At 38.5% G+C, this 14,949-nt stretch overlaps 1 protein-coding gene across 1 annotated transcript in view; it reads right to left on the minus strand.

The window, feature by feature from the left end:
• Nucleotides 1-2,776: 2,776 nt before the first annotated feature.
• Nucleotides 2,777-14,949, minus strand: part of LOC124162745 (probable cytochrome P450 49a1) — a 142,305-nt gene continuing 130,132 nt past the window's right edge. Inside the window, exons 8-11 of the mRNA XM_046539379.1 lie at nt 11,117-11,286; nt 8,707-8,785; nt 5,775-6,005; nt 2,777-4,314 (exon numbers count right to left, since the gene is read on the minus strand). Of these exons, the coding sequence (XP_046395335.1) occupies nt 4,201-4,314; nt 5,775-6,005; nt 8,707-8,785; nt 11,117-11,286 (594 nt within the window). The 3' untranslated portion in view covers nt 2,777-4,200. The remainder of the gene's footprint in view (nt 4,315-5,774; nt 6,006-8,706; nt 8,786-11,116; nt 11,287-14,949) is intronic.

Here is a 14,949-nt window from a genome sequence, read left to right on the forward strand (position 1 = left end):
CGTGGTACCACACACGTCCACGGCATTTTCCTTTTTTCAGTAAATCTAATATATATATATCCACGAAATATTCATGTAGAACAATAAGGAAATAATGGATCAAACTAGCATACGAAAATAAGTGAAAACTAAATCTAAATTAATTACTAATATCACCATTTCTATTTACCTGTAGCACGCTCACAACGATAAGGAAATGAACTTACCCGCTAATGCTTGCCCTCCAGGATAGGTGGCGCCGCCCCGGCAAATGTGCGGCAGGTTGAGGAAACGACTTCAATAATAGACCATGGGCTCCCAATGAAGTGGGATAGGGAGTGTCATTGGGCTGATCAAAACTCATGTAATACCATTCGTCACACGATTGTGTACCTTTTTATGCTCATTCGAGAGAAACAAATGCCTGCCTGAGGCGACGGCAACCGTAATACCAACACTGAAATGTTGAATGTGCACCTAAGTATTTCTCTCTACGTATTTTGGATAGAAAAAAATCGCAGTAAACAAGGTAAATCTCCGTTACGACAAAGATGTTTGGCACGAGCACTTCACAATACAGAAAATGTCATCAACCTCACGAAAATGCAATTAGAAATCGAGCGAAGTAGTGCACACTAACCTCAAGTATCTTCTTAAGAAAACACCGCAATGCACTATTTCACGCACAGAAGTAATAATAAACTTTAATTTACAAATGGTACCCATACACACGAGGTTAAATTGAAACAATAATCGTAATTATTAAACACGAATAGTTCCATGCCGTGCAAGGTTTAAAATTCGCAAAATACAAACCGACAGGAACTCTGGGAGCCAGAAAGTCATTGGAGCTCACGAAAAAATCATTTTCAAATAAATAAATCAACGAAAGAAAGATAAATATGCAATAATACGGTATATTCTACCCTCTTACCTTCGAGAATAACATCTATTTACAAACAAACGAAATATATGTGGCGCGTTACCAAGGACAATAATAGCAGTAAGTGAAGCTCAATTTCTCTGAAGGAGCAGAAGTGGCGCCACTCAATTTGTTAAGAAACTTTTGGAAACCACTGTACGTATAAGGGGAAGTGGAAGCGACCTATACAGTAATGAGGAACCATTTTAAGAAACGGAGTACAAGATGTAATACCATAAATGACAAGTATGAAAATATTGTGATTGAAAACGAAGATAAAGCCGAGAGATGTAATGAATACCTGAGATATTCAACGGAAAGGAACGGCCCCGAATGAGTTATATTAGACGGGTTATAAAGGATTTTAAAAAGACGGTATACGTCGCTATGAAACGTTTGGCGGATAGGAGAGAGGAATGGAGAGATACAACAATGCACCAATCTTAGAATAGGGTAGTTTCCTTCATCAAAGACAACGAAAGGCATTGATTGCGATTCGTTACCCACCATTGGTGTATAAATAATGTACACATTATTTGGTTTTAGAAATCCCAGTTTATACAAATGGCAATGGTCAATTGTAACCGTTTTTGAAAAAGTCCAGATTGGCGCCCATGCGATGACACTCCACATGACGTCATAGGGGCCTAGTTTCTATACGAGTAGATAGGAGTTTTACATCGTCTGATTTTACCAATGCATGTATGAGGCACAGAGGTCGGGGAAACGTCTCTTAATATTTACCTATTAAATCTGCCTATGGTCGGAAAGTTTCCTTCGTTTGATGAGGTGCTAATAATCCTTATTTAAGACAAACACTACCTGCTAGCAGGGTACTCTGCTACCTGCTAGCATCCTGTATCGCAGAGGTGCACATGTCCTCGCCCCAAGGTCACCTCGCTTTGCAGCAGCGGGAACCAGAATGACGTCACACGGGCTTTCCCCGGCATTCGTACTTAGCCGTCGCGTTTTCGCGCGCTTGAAAATTTTCAGTGTTCTTTTAATCGTGAAAAATATATATCGTCATTTAAAAATCTGAAAGCGTGAAATGCGTACTCCAGGAGTAATAATCTTTCGATTTAGGCAATAAAAAGTAATAGGAAACCACCCTATTGTTTACTAATGATGATGACCCAGTGAAGAATCTGAAAAAATAAGCCTACAGTGGCACTCGTAGTTCATTGAATAGTTATTTTTTGCCTGACATATCTTTGATTGAAATGCAGCTGCCGAACAATTAGCCTTTTTTTCAATCATTATCACCCTTTTGAGTGAGTGAGTCATTTATAGTAGCAAACAGACATAAGGTAACATTATATAATCGCTGTTTTATTTACATGGGGCCAAAGTTATTTCATTTACTGCCCGCTAGAATTTAAAAAATATATCATTTCTCAAATTTAATGTTAAGACTTGCTAAAGAATGGCTTTTATCGCAAGAAATAATTGAAAATTATTTTAATGTTAGTTATTTAAAAAACTCATTTATCATTTACTGCATTATTATTTTTTTATTGGCATACATTTTGTTATTTTATGGTGGCTCAATTCTGGTCCTATGACCTTGGAGACCACCTAAAGCCCCTTCTCTTGTTTTTTTGTATTCAGTTGTAAAAACAAAATGTAGGAATAAATAAATTATTATTATTATTATTTTTAATTGGAATTTCATTAGAAATCGTCTTTTGTGATTCATTCAAGTGTGACATTGGTGTCAACGAAGACGCATCTCAATTATGTGGTAATATTGTCGTTTACTATTTCAATCATAAGTCTATTTAGATACCTACCTTGAATAATAATAGAGCCTTTAAAATCTGCAGAGTATAAAAACTCCGAAATAATTATTTTTATCAAGCGTGTAGAATACCAATATAAAATACATAAATACACTTTTATTAATCAATTATTTACATAAAAATAAATTTGCCATCTAAACCGTGGCTTACAGCGTACAACATTGTTTTATCACTTCTTTCTTTCACTCCTTGCGTTCAGTTCATAGATACTCAGACAAATGCCTGAAAAGTGTGTGTTCTGTACAAGGTAACTGCCGTTAATATAGTAATAATCTGTTTTGTGCGCCTAAAGAGCTGTGTAAAGAGTTTTACTGTGATTTTTGGTCTTCCTCAAGAAAGTATATCATAGCATTTTTTTCTGTTGACAAGATTCATTTTTTTCTGCACTAAAAGAATGAATCCATGCGTTATAGGAATTAAGCATAGTTTTATGATTTAAATGAAACTTGTCCGTCTCAAGACAATTTTAGATCCTTGTTTTTGGTAACACATTGTCATTATTTACGTGTAATTCTAGTCGCTAACAATCTATACAAAAATATTTACAAGCATATACACCAGCGTTTGTTAAACACTTTTCAATCCACTTCGCTGAATGCCATCCATTTCCAGCGGTGGTATTCCCTATTACAAATCTTGGTTAATGCTAAACGTTATTGAATGGAATTCCTGAAATTTCTGCTGGAAAAGAACTTGTGAATTCGGTAGGTACGTATAATTGAGTGAGGTAATGAACACCTTTACTTGCCTTCGTCATAATTGCAATGGCAATTGACGACTAAATGTGAATGAACCATGGACCACAACGGGCACAACAGAGGTTGGCATGCTGCGGTTGCCAACTAGCATAAGAGTCCACAATTTTTTTGTGTATATTGAATCGGATGGTTTCACTGAAGCATGCTAAGCAACTTAATTTCACCTAATCCATCTCAGCAAACATCTCTCAGCCAGATTATCCCACGTGGATGTGATGGTGGATCATGCCAAAATCCTCACCCCCTCACCCTCACTTCATAGCTTCCCTTACATCCCCTTCAATATCGTCAAATACCTCTTAGAGTTCTTTTAGAACTCATATTATTGTTAGTTGACATCCACGAGATGTAGGGATCAGGCAATACAATTAATACTTTGGCGTATGAAGCCGGGAACAGAAGAAAAAAAAAACACTTCCTGCGGTTAAGTTGTATGAAATGGAGAGAACTAATTGCAATTAAAAATGTACTCTAAATCACTCCAGTGGATACAGGAGCGGTCGCGCGGTGAAATCATAGACGAGAATTGAACTGCACTCTATCAGTGCCGAGTGGAATTAAATAGTTCACCTCGCCGTGTGGGAATACGTGATGGAGGAATTCGTATAAATCACTGCTGAGTTTAGCGTTCACTTCGTGGAAGTTGAAGAAACACCCGATAGAAATCTTCTTCCAGAGTGTAGCCGTGGAGGCGTGGCTGCCTCGTGGCATTGGTGCGAACGAAAAGCAAGCCTCTACGCACTCATTCCTTTCTCTCGGTCAGCTTGAAGTTGAGCGGTCCGTCTGGCGTGAACATTGGTTGGATGCTGTACTCCAGCGGTTCATGAAGGTACTCGATCTTGAATGTGCGCACCATCTGAAAGAAAAAAAAGGAGGAGTGTGTTTCAAGCAGGGTGATTTACGTAGGAATGCCGATGCTGTTCAGCTGTTGGGGGCTAGTATATGCATGCGTTGCTATCTCCATCAATACAAATGGAACAAAACCTTAGGGCGGGCTCGCGAGGATACACTCCCGGGGCATAGGTCTGTAAGCGCAAGCTTTTCACCTCTGCACCCAGAAGGGAGGAGGACAGGAAGGAGAAAGGAAGGAGGCGCCGCCGCGATAGGAGCCCGACGACGCCTCCTTGGAGTGGATAGGGAAGGAAGGGAAGGGACGAGGAATCCCGCACCGTCACAAAAGCGGGCGGGTCCTACCATCAGCGAAACCAGGCAACAGCCATTGCTATTCTAACAGCTTTGGAGGATTATCCCATGAGGAAGAATAATCCAACGATCAAGTCGTTAGATAAATATCAATACAGTCAAACCCACATGATTAGAACGGACGAATTATCCACAATATCAACAATTTCAACAGTGAAAATTTTAATAATTAAGTCATTCATGCGTGTGAAACAATAAGCAGATATGGCAGAATATTTTTGCGTGCATCTTATTGTTTCGCTTGAAATTAATTAATTGAAATTATGCTTTGAAAAATAAAAATTTTCCTTAAGAGGAATTTAAAAAGAGAAGAGTAAAAAAACCGAAAATAAGGGATAACTTCAACTAGAGAGGGAAATTGAACATTAGAACACCGTTCGCAATAGCGTAACTAGGCATAACTGGACTTATTATGAAACAAACATATTAACTATATATTGCCTCAATCACAGCTCAAACGGCACATAAATTGTGAAATTGATCGTAAAAGACGTAAGACATTTCAAACCATGAAATGAGAGCGCCGAAGTCGCGTATACTAAAGTTGTACCAGTGAGTATCAAACTCACCCCAGCCAGTCAGTTTATACGATATTGATCTATAGTACGGGCACAGAGAAAATAAACATAGGCGTGGGGCATTCAAGTGAATGGTTTATTACAATGGATTATCTCGGGATAGGCGAATGGAGTAAGTTATATAGACAGACAGATGCAAAAATATTAGGGATGGTCGGATCGGATACCTCGGGTCCAAATATCCGCGGGCATTGCCCTTCATCGGATCCAAAGTCGCGGAAGACATTCAGATCTGGATCCGAAATTTTAAATAATAGCTTCAGTGAATGCAGGGTGGAAAGAGTTCCGATTCTATCTTCGAATTCGCCGTCGCATACGTTTCATGAGCCGTATTGTTTGAAAGCTCTCGCAGAGGTTACGTAGGAGAATATCAGCCCTGGAGAATAAAAAGGGAAAATACGACTGGCACATATACAAAATCGAGGATCCGAAAATCGAGGATCCGATCCGAATCCGTATCCGAAAAGAATCTTGGATCCGTCCATTCCAAAAAAATAGCGAGGGAAAGTAATTGAGGCGTGAGTGGTAATGGTACCTTGGCGAGCAGCACTTGGATCTCCAGCTCGGCGAATCGTCGTCCGACGCACATTCTTCGTCCGAAGCCGAAAGGCAGCGAGACGAAGGGGTGGACGGCGCGGTGGTTGGACCAGGGGCACCCGGCCCCCGCACCCGCCCCCTTGAGCCACCGCTCCGGCAGGAACCGCTCCGGCTGCGGGAAGTTCTCCTCCAAGTTGCTGACCACGTAGTGCGGGAACACCACTTGCTTCTGCGATGGGTGGAAGCAGAAGGCGACGTATGCATTATATAGGTGCACTCATCTACATTGGTGCGATATTGAAGAAGTGGAGTAGGATGCAGAGCAGATTATTTAGATTATTATATTATTATACCAGATGATTGCATAAGCTCCGGGAAACTTGTTTTTTAGAACTTATATAGAAATGTGGAAAGAAGCAACGTAAAATGCATTATTTTCCATTGATTCGGCTTAATATCTACATCTACATAATACCCCGAAAGCCGCCAAAAAAGCGTGTGGCAGGGGGTGTTAGGACACCAGCCGTTTACGGCAAAAAAAATGAAGTGCTCTAACGAAGTTGGGACTAGCGTTTATTAAAGCCCTTTATGGTTCGGGGGAAAAACGAATTCCCATATCTATCACTTCGGGAAAACATATCTCTTAATTTATCGCTTCTATCGGACCTGGAAATGTAGTGTGGCTCTAATATTAAGTTCTCTGTGTCGCTCTTAAAGATATCCATTCTCAATTGTTCAAGCAGTCTAAGCCTAGCGCGCAGCCTCCGAGTCTCCAACGGCTCCCAGCCTAATTCGTTTAACATCTGGGTAACACTGTCTGTACGCCCGTAGCAGTTTTTGACGAAGCAAGTATATTACATCACCATAGGCCCTATAAATATCCATGAGTATTTCAACAGCTCAAAAAATGGAAAACTTGACAAAAGATGTTGTCATCACTCCATAAGTTAAGGTATGCGATTTTCCCTTTGCGCCTAGTCGATCCGCCTTCATACTTATCCGTCGCGTTTTCGCGCGCTTGAAATTCTTCACTTTTCATTTCATCGTGAAAAATAGATAATGTCATTTAAAAATCTAAAAGCGTGAAAAGAGTACTCCAGGAGTAATAATCTTTCGATTTAGCCAATAAAAAAATAATAGGAAACCAGCCTAATGACACCTCCTCCATTGAATGCCAAATATTTTTGGGCTGCACCACTATAGACAATGCACGTTCCTCACGGAAGTCTGCCGCACAGTTGCTGCAGGCTTAATAGGGTGCTTTCCTATTATTCTTTTATAGCCTAAATCGAAAGATTATTACTCCTGGAGAGCGCATTTTTCGCTTTTAGATTTTTAAATGACAATATCTATTTTTCGCTATTAAGTGAAAAGTGAAAATTTTCAAGCGCGCGAAAACGCGACGGTTAAGTATGAATGATGGGAAAAGCCCGTGTGACGTCATTATGGGTCCCGTTGTCGCCGTGTGAGGTGACCTTGGGGCGAGGCTTTGAGCGCTGATACGATGCAGGCTGCTATCGGATAGCAGACTCCACTAACAGGTAGCGCTTGGCTTAAATAAGGATCATTAATACCTTATCAAAAGAAGGAATCTTTCCGACCATCGGCAGTTTCAATATAGGTGATTATTAAGAGATGTTTCCATGAGCTCTGTGCCTCGTGCATGCATTGGTAATCTCAGACGATGTAAAACTCCTTATCTACTCGTATAGAAACTAGGTCCCTGTGACGTTACGTGGAGTGGCATCGCATGGGCGCCAATCTGGCCTTTTTCAAATACGGTTAAAATTGACCATTGCCATTTGTATAAACTGGGATTTCTAAAACCAAATAATGTGTACATTATTAATACACAAATGGTGGGTAACGAATCGCAATCAATGCCTTTTGTTTTCTTTGATGAAGGAAACTGCCTAGCCTATTCCGACAAGTTTGTATACTTGGATCATTAGCCATTGGTCTTTCCAATCAGGGGCGCAGCTAGGAATTTAGGCTTTGGGGGTTTAAGTGCAACTAATTCCGGGGTGTGTGTGGTTATGGAATACCCACCAGGATAAGCGGTAGGTGTGAGATTAATAAATTGCGGAATTATAAAGATAAGTGGTTCAAAATGGTGAATTTGACGGCATTCTGAGGGATATTTTATTAATCCTTACACTATTCTATTAGTAATATCAATCTAATTAAGTAAAATAGATTAAACTTAAACATTTCTCTGAGCTGAGGGGGGTTTCTCTCCCAAAACCCCCTCGCTGCGCCACTGTTTTCAATTGCTTCGAATTATTTTCTCATGAACTTGCTCCGATCTCCCGATGGAACCTGAGGCAGAATTTTATTCGGAGACGTGAGTGCATCTTTGGCTGCTGCCATCTCATTCCCGGTTTTGCCCTTATTTCCAGGGATCCAAGCGAATCCTATTGTGGTTCGTTTATTACTCAGAGATAACAGCTCGCATCGTATTTCCTTAGCAATGGGCGGATGAATGACTAGATATGGGTTGGAGAGCGCTGTAGGAATGTGTACAGATGATAACTGACGCTTTGCTTTGCATCGAGGATTCAAGCAATTTCATTTGACACCTCTTCGGGGCTAACCCTCTTCCTGGGCTAAATGCGAGATATGCCTACGGCAGTTTTATGAAAGTTTACCTTAAAGAAATTAGAAACATAGTGTAGCTATTTTTTATACACCTACATGCAGTTTTTTCAAATACTATTCAATTGGGAATGGGTGATGAATATAATAAATGCTTATAAAATCTATAAATTAAATTTAATGACTGCCGTCTCATAAAATTTGGCAATATATTTTGATGCAGCCCGTGCAACCACACTAATAGAGTCAATTTGTGAGCAATACTTTCTTTTCAGTAAAGCATGCATTCCTTTAGTGCCGATGCATCAATTATTTAGTCGGATGCATATGCTTACCCCTTTGGGGACCACGTATCCGCAAATCACGGTGTCCTTGGTGACCATCCTTCCGTTCCCAATCACCACGGGCTTCATTCTGCAAGAAAATACTTATTTCATTTCATGCTACCGTTTAGCAGTCCAAATGTTCGAAGATTCATTCATTGATGCGCCGCCGGCGCGTTCCGGCTGTAACCAGCCAGGTGACATTAGATTGGTTTTGCGCGCAATTGTTTATGTTGTGGGGGTTCTGTTCGATTAGTGTGAGCAGAAACTTAGAACTAATAAATGGGTAATTTAACAATAGCATTTTTTTGGATTTAATACATTGACAAATATATTTGGCTACATATATTAATAGGCTTTGGTTACATTGAAATATGTGTTAAATTTACAATTTTGTTATAATATTAAGGGCATATATAACTATATATATTTTTTCCTCTCATTCATTATTCATTTCTTTGAATAATACATTTATTATTTTTATGATTTTGTATTTTTGTTGATTGACATTATTTATATATTTATTTGGGTTGATATAATTTTTTATTGTTATTATTTCTTTTTTCATTTTTTAAAAGTATTTTTTTTTGTGTTTTCTTTTCATTTTTTTACATTTCTTTCATTTCTAATGCGTCATTTTTTTAAACTCATAATATTAGGAAATAGACATTTGTAATACCTTCTTACATTGAGACATTTATGAAACCTTTTAGTGATTATGACTATAACTACAAGAAAGAAAGACATAGGATAGACTCATAGACGAGTGATTTGCTGAGGCAGTTTGTATGTGGTGGGGATTGTTGGATCGTAATCCCATATGTCTGTAAGTAGTGTGTTTTGGGTTGCCCCGAGCCTGGACTTAAAGAGCATTATGTCATAGTTTTGTGCGATTTTGGACTACTCTACGACTTCAGGTAGCGCTCAACATGTATGTTCTGATTGCTAATTCTATTCATAAATGTTTCAAATGAGCGTACTCTCCTCGAATTAGCTTTCTGGTTTCATTTGATATCATCCCCCCTTTTTATTCTGCCTCAAGTTCAAACCCTTCCTGGAATAATTAGAGGAAGATGAAGCGTACTTGGTTGGAGGAGAAATCATCGAGACATATTTGATATCCCCCGTAGGTATTTCATTTTAAATTGATAATGATTGGATTGGTCCCTATAAATAACTTTTAGTGATACGGACAAAATAATGTTAGACCTTTATTGCATTTCTGAAGAATTAATGGAAACAAATGCGGTTGAAGTAGAGATAGATTTTTTAAAATGTTGATTGATATTATGTAAGATTTATCTTATATAAAAGGTAAGAATAAAGATTAGTACTTTGCACTTTTCCGCATCAAAGCTTTATTTTAACAGAGTCGACATGTGTCACTACACTACACTAAGACATGAGTCTTGTCAATGGATCTACAAAGTATATGCCCCATCAATTCAGTTTTTATGAAAGACTATAAGCCATATATTGCAAAAGATTTTTCACCTCGAGTTATTCAGTTCCATTTTTATGTCACAAAATTGTGAAGCATGTTAAATGAAGTTTTTCCCCTATTATAAAGCATTTTATTTACATATTGTGTTGTACTTATGATTTTGGATTTCACTGTGCTGCTCGTAGTCAATGTAACGTAGTGTAATGCTAAAATGTCAAGGCATAAGTGTAAAAACTATATTGGCTGATGTTAAATACAATAGATTCCGGTTAATTGGGACATATCAGGACTTGTGCACTTTGCCCCAACTAAGCGGCTGCCCCAATTAGGTGAACTATCCTGTATATAGGCATAAACAAACGTTAAAATGATAGAAAGAAGATTAGAGAATGTTTATAATGCAACATAAATTTATTAAACTATTAATTTGATTAATAAATCAGCGAGTTTAGTTAATTTATCATCATTATTAAGAATCATAACAATTTTGTTAAAAATATTTTTCACAGCCTCGGGCGTCGCCGCATGAATGTCTTTTACAAAATCCTATTAAAGAAAAGTCCTATCCTCTTGCGGATAATATTACAACAAGAGCTTTCAAAATAAGGCAAGAATAGGAACATTTGTTAAAAATAAGAGTAAATCAAAGGAGGAAAATAAAAAAACAAGTATTCTGAAAACAAAATATTTTAATTCCGTCACGAGTATAGAGTCTATGTCGCCGACTCATGGCCCAATAAAGCGGCATGCTGTCCCAATTAAGCGGAGAATACTCTGGGATATTTCTCTATTAGGTTATGTTCTTCAAGATCTGCCCCAAGTAACCGTTGGATCCATTGAACGGAATCTACTGTATTAATTTCGATGCGCATTTATTATTTAATTTTCGCTTCACAACGTTTATAAGATTCAGATTCTATCCACCATAGAGATGGTTTGCATTCGAAGGGGAATCGTGCGATGGTGCGGTTTACTCACCTCATAAGTTCTTTGATTACCGCCTTTAGGTATGGCATGCGGTCCACGTGCTCGTTGGTGATCGGCGTGTCGGGAGATGGCAGCACCTGCTTCAACTCCTTAAAGAGCGTCTCCTGCTTGTCTTGGTGCTGACTCAGCTGGTACATGGTGGACGCCACTGCCACGGAGGTCTGTTCAAATGCAGTGCAATTCGATTCTCATATTAGTCATAAATATAATGTCTGAGAGTGCTAATCTGCTAGTAGTGCACATGCAAAGCTTCTAAAGGGATAAATGGGAATATTTTAATAACTTCCTGAATTCTTTCTCATGCCTTTGCTTTCAATATTTTTATTATTAGTTTTCTCAAAAGTGTTTTTTGTGGTTTAAAAAGAAATTGAAAATACTTAAAAAGTCAAAAAGAAATTATAAAATTGTTCAAAGACGAAAAAAATGAGAAAATTGGTTAAATATATGCAAAAAAATTATAAATTGAACAAAATGCATACTAATGCACAAAAAATGTAAAAATTGTGAAAAATAATGAAAATATTGAATTTTGAATATGTCATGTTTTGGGGGAAATCAGGGACGTTCCCGGTTTAGTCTACGTAATTTTAGAGTGCTTCTGCTTGAATCCATGAGAATCTACTGCATTTCAAATATTATGACGGATAGCAATTCACAGTGATTGTTAATTTTCATTTGAAGGCATCTCTAATAAATTGCTTTCTGATTTTGAAACCTCTTAGATTTGTCTGAAAGTTGTGCTATAGAAAATTAATAGTCCATGATAAATTAATCGTGAAATGCAATTGCTCTTAATGTAAATAACTCTTAAACTAGGTTCAATCCGTCAGATTACAAACATTTTTATCTGATACATTACACGCAACTATTTCTCAAAGACTTTCATACTTATTAAAACATTTAATTGTGAAACATAAGAATTCATTTTAATTCCATCTAAAAAATTCCCGTGCCTCAAGACTTTTCATTTCACTGTTATAGTCAGGAGAATTCTTATAGCACTGATTTTTCCGTGAATAAGCTATAATGACATTCTACGAAATCAGTGTATATTTTGTTCCGTCACACAATACATACCGATTATTCCTACTAGTCAAATCAATAGTGATTATGGCGAAGAGTTCATTTTTATTGCCAACCTTCATGACCATTCGTCTGGATCTAATGATGATTCACCGCATTTCAGAGGTAGCATCAACGCAACAGAGGATTTGAATCTTCCATCGTTCATTTTGAACGATTTGGATTCGGCGGATTTGAATATTCCATCAAATCTTTCATTTTGAACGATTCGAATGGAAATCGTAGATTCAATTCATTCGGTTCATGCCCATGAATCGCTCATTTTGAACGATTCAATCATGAACGACACAGCTCTATTGTCTACGCGGAAAAGTATCATTGGCCTGCAGGGCTGGAACTAGGACTTTTCTCCGGGGGGGGGGGGGGGGGGGGTCCCCTCCCGATGATCCTCCATCGCTCCCCTCACCACTAAAATACAATTTATCCGTAAGATATTTTTTTGTGAAGCGGAACTTGAAATTACACATCTTATATTTGCTGTTAAAATTTTAATCAATATTATTGTTTAGTGATATATGAATTAATAATTATTGATAAATAGTTTAATTAGAAAAAATGTAATATTTCTTGAACAACCTTTTCCAAATATGCTGCCCCTGAAATCTGCCGCCCGGGAAACATCCCCCTACCATGCCCCACAAAACAATTCGCCTAGTCCAGATTGGTTGTTGGCTTAACTATGGAATGGAAAATGTTAATTTTCTATTTGAAGAATATTCCTTCACTAATTACGTCTTCGGAATATATTTTAATATTCAGTCCATGTAGTTAGATCCAGTGACGCAGCGAGGGGGGGGGGTTTAGGGGTTAAACCCCCCCTCCCAGAGCTCAGAGAAATTTTTTAATTTAATCGATTTTACTAAATGGAACTTAGTATTACTCATAGAATAGTCTTAGGATTAATCAAATATCCCTCAGAAAGCCGTAAAGCTCGCCATTTGGAACTATTAATCTTAAAAATTTTCTGGAGGAGGGCCCCCGCAACTCCCACTTACCCTGGCGGGTATGCAATGCCCCTACACCCCAAAGTATTAGTTGCGCCTAAAACCCCCCCTAGCCTTAATTCTTAGCAGCGCCCATGGTTCGAGCCTCTCAGTTCAAAAAGTTGATTATTAATGAGAGATTTCAGGAGTAATGCCCACAGCCGTTCAAACCCAACGGTGATACTTGACACCATCTCGTAATACTTTTTCTGAGAATCCAGGATAACCGTGATTTAAGGTTCGAAGTCGGATTTCTCCCTCCAGAGTCAATAGCACAGTTGATATACCTTCTCCCTAATAAAGACGTAAATATACGTGTGGACTTTTCTTGACCCGGGAGACGAAAGCCGTATATTTTCGCTGGAGATTTTCTTACTCAAGTCAGCGAATACCGGATATATACATCTCCTAGCTCTCCCCATTTTATGACGGTGGTACGTGTACGACTCTTCTTTGTTTCGGGACCCAACATTACGGGGTTTAGGCTTAACCCTCGGAATCCGGGAGCAGGTACCCTGACCCCTCGTCTTTTATTACCCCTCTTAGCGGTAGGGGCCGCGGTAATGCAATTGTTTATCCTGTCAATTTTAGAAATAAATATTGGTTCTTTTCTCAAAAAGTATGAAGTAAGAATTGAATTCTTTGTCTTTGGAGCAGCGTTTACAATTTTTAAACGAAATTCTACGATAAATATTAACTTATATCTCGAGTGCTGTATAAACATCAACATGGAAATTGTTGCTGCATTAAATGCGTTAATACTGACCTTAGAACTTCATTTAAAATTTGACAATTCTCAGAAAAACATGAGGAATTCGATTCAAAGTCTCGAATTTACGTGCAAGCTTATCCATGTGCCAAATACATATAAGCAATCCATAAGATGACCGCGAACCGATGCCGCAAGTAGGGTCGTAAACCCGGAAAGGCGGGAGCACAACTACTCTCGGAGTCCGAGATAATGCGGAGTTCCAGCGGGGAGGGGTCGAAAAAGGTAGGAGCTGAGAGCGTGTGATTGTCGTGAATATCCTTCTTAGCGAATGTCCTCCAAAAATGTTTTCGCAAACTACTTTAGAATGCTAAAGAAGTTCGTGAAAGCGTAGAAATAAAGGCAGATGAAAGAGAATAACCCAAAGTGCTAGTTTCCCTTTTTGTTGAAGTTTCACCTGGATTTGTAAGACCGGTTGTTCTGAGCAAACCGGAGCATGATATTTAACCAAAACCTATGAAATAATTATTGTATGGTCCCAGACTGTGATGGTATGGGTTCATTATAAACAATTCAGGAGATTTTGTCCACTGTAAACATATAAATTCAAAAGGGGTAAGACCCTTAAGAGTTTTGAGTCTTTTAGCATAATTGTAGGCCATAACTAAGCCGTGAAGGTGCTCTTTGAGTTGCTGATGGAACCGATAATAATACTTCTTAACAGTAGCATTTTTCAAAGTTCTATTCATACGCTCATCTTGTCCATTCGTACAAGGATGGCTAATTTTTGTCAGACGATGTTCAACGTCATGTTCTTGACAAACTCTATCACATATGTGTTGCAAAGCGTATTTATGGCGCTTCTGGTTGGTACATTGTATACCGTTGTCTGTCAAAACTGTGTGGACTTTATACGGTAGAATTCGAATCAAATTATATAAGAACTCAGCAGCCATGAGAAAGAAGAGTCTCTTGGGGCTCAGTACAGCAGTCATGCTAAGACGAATACCCCGCCGTCTCGAAAGGGTTAAGGTCCGAAGTCGGAATTA

Source organism: Ischnura elegans, chromosome 7, assembly GCF_921293095.1.
Source record: "Ischnura elegans chromosome 7, ioIscEleg1.1, whole genome shotgun sequence".
NCBI classification, from domain to species: domain Eukaryota; kingdom Metazoa; phylum Arthropoda; class Insecta; order Odonata; family Coenagrionidae; genus Ischnura; species Ischnura elegans.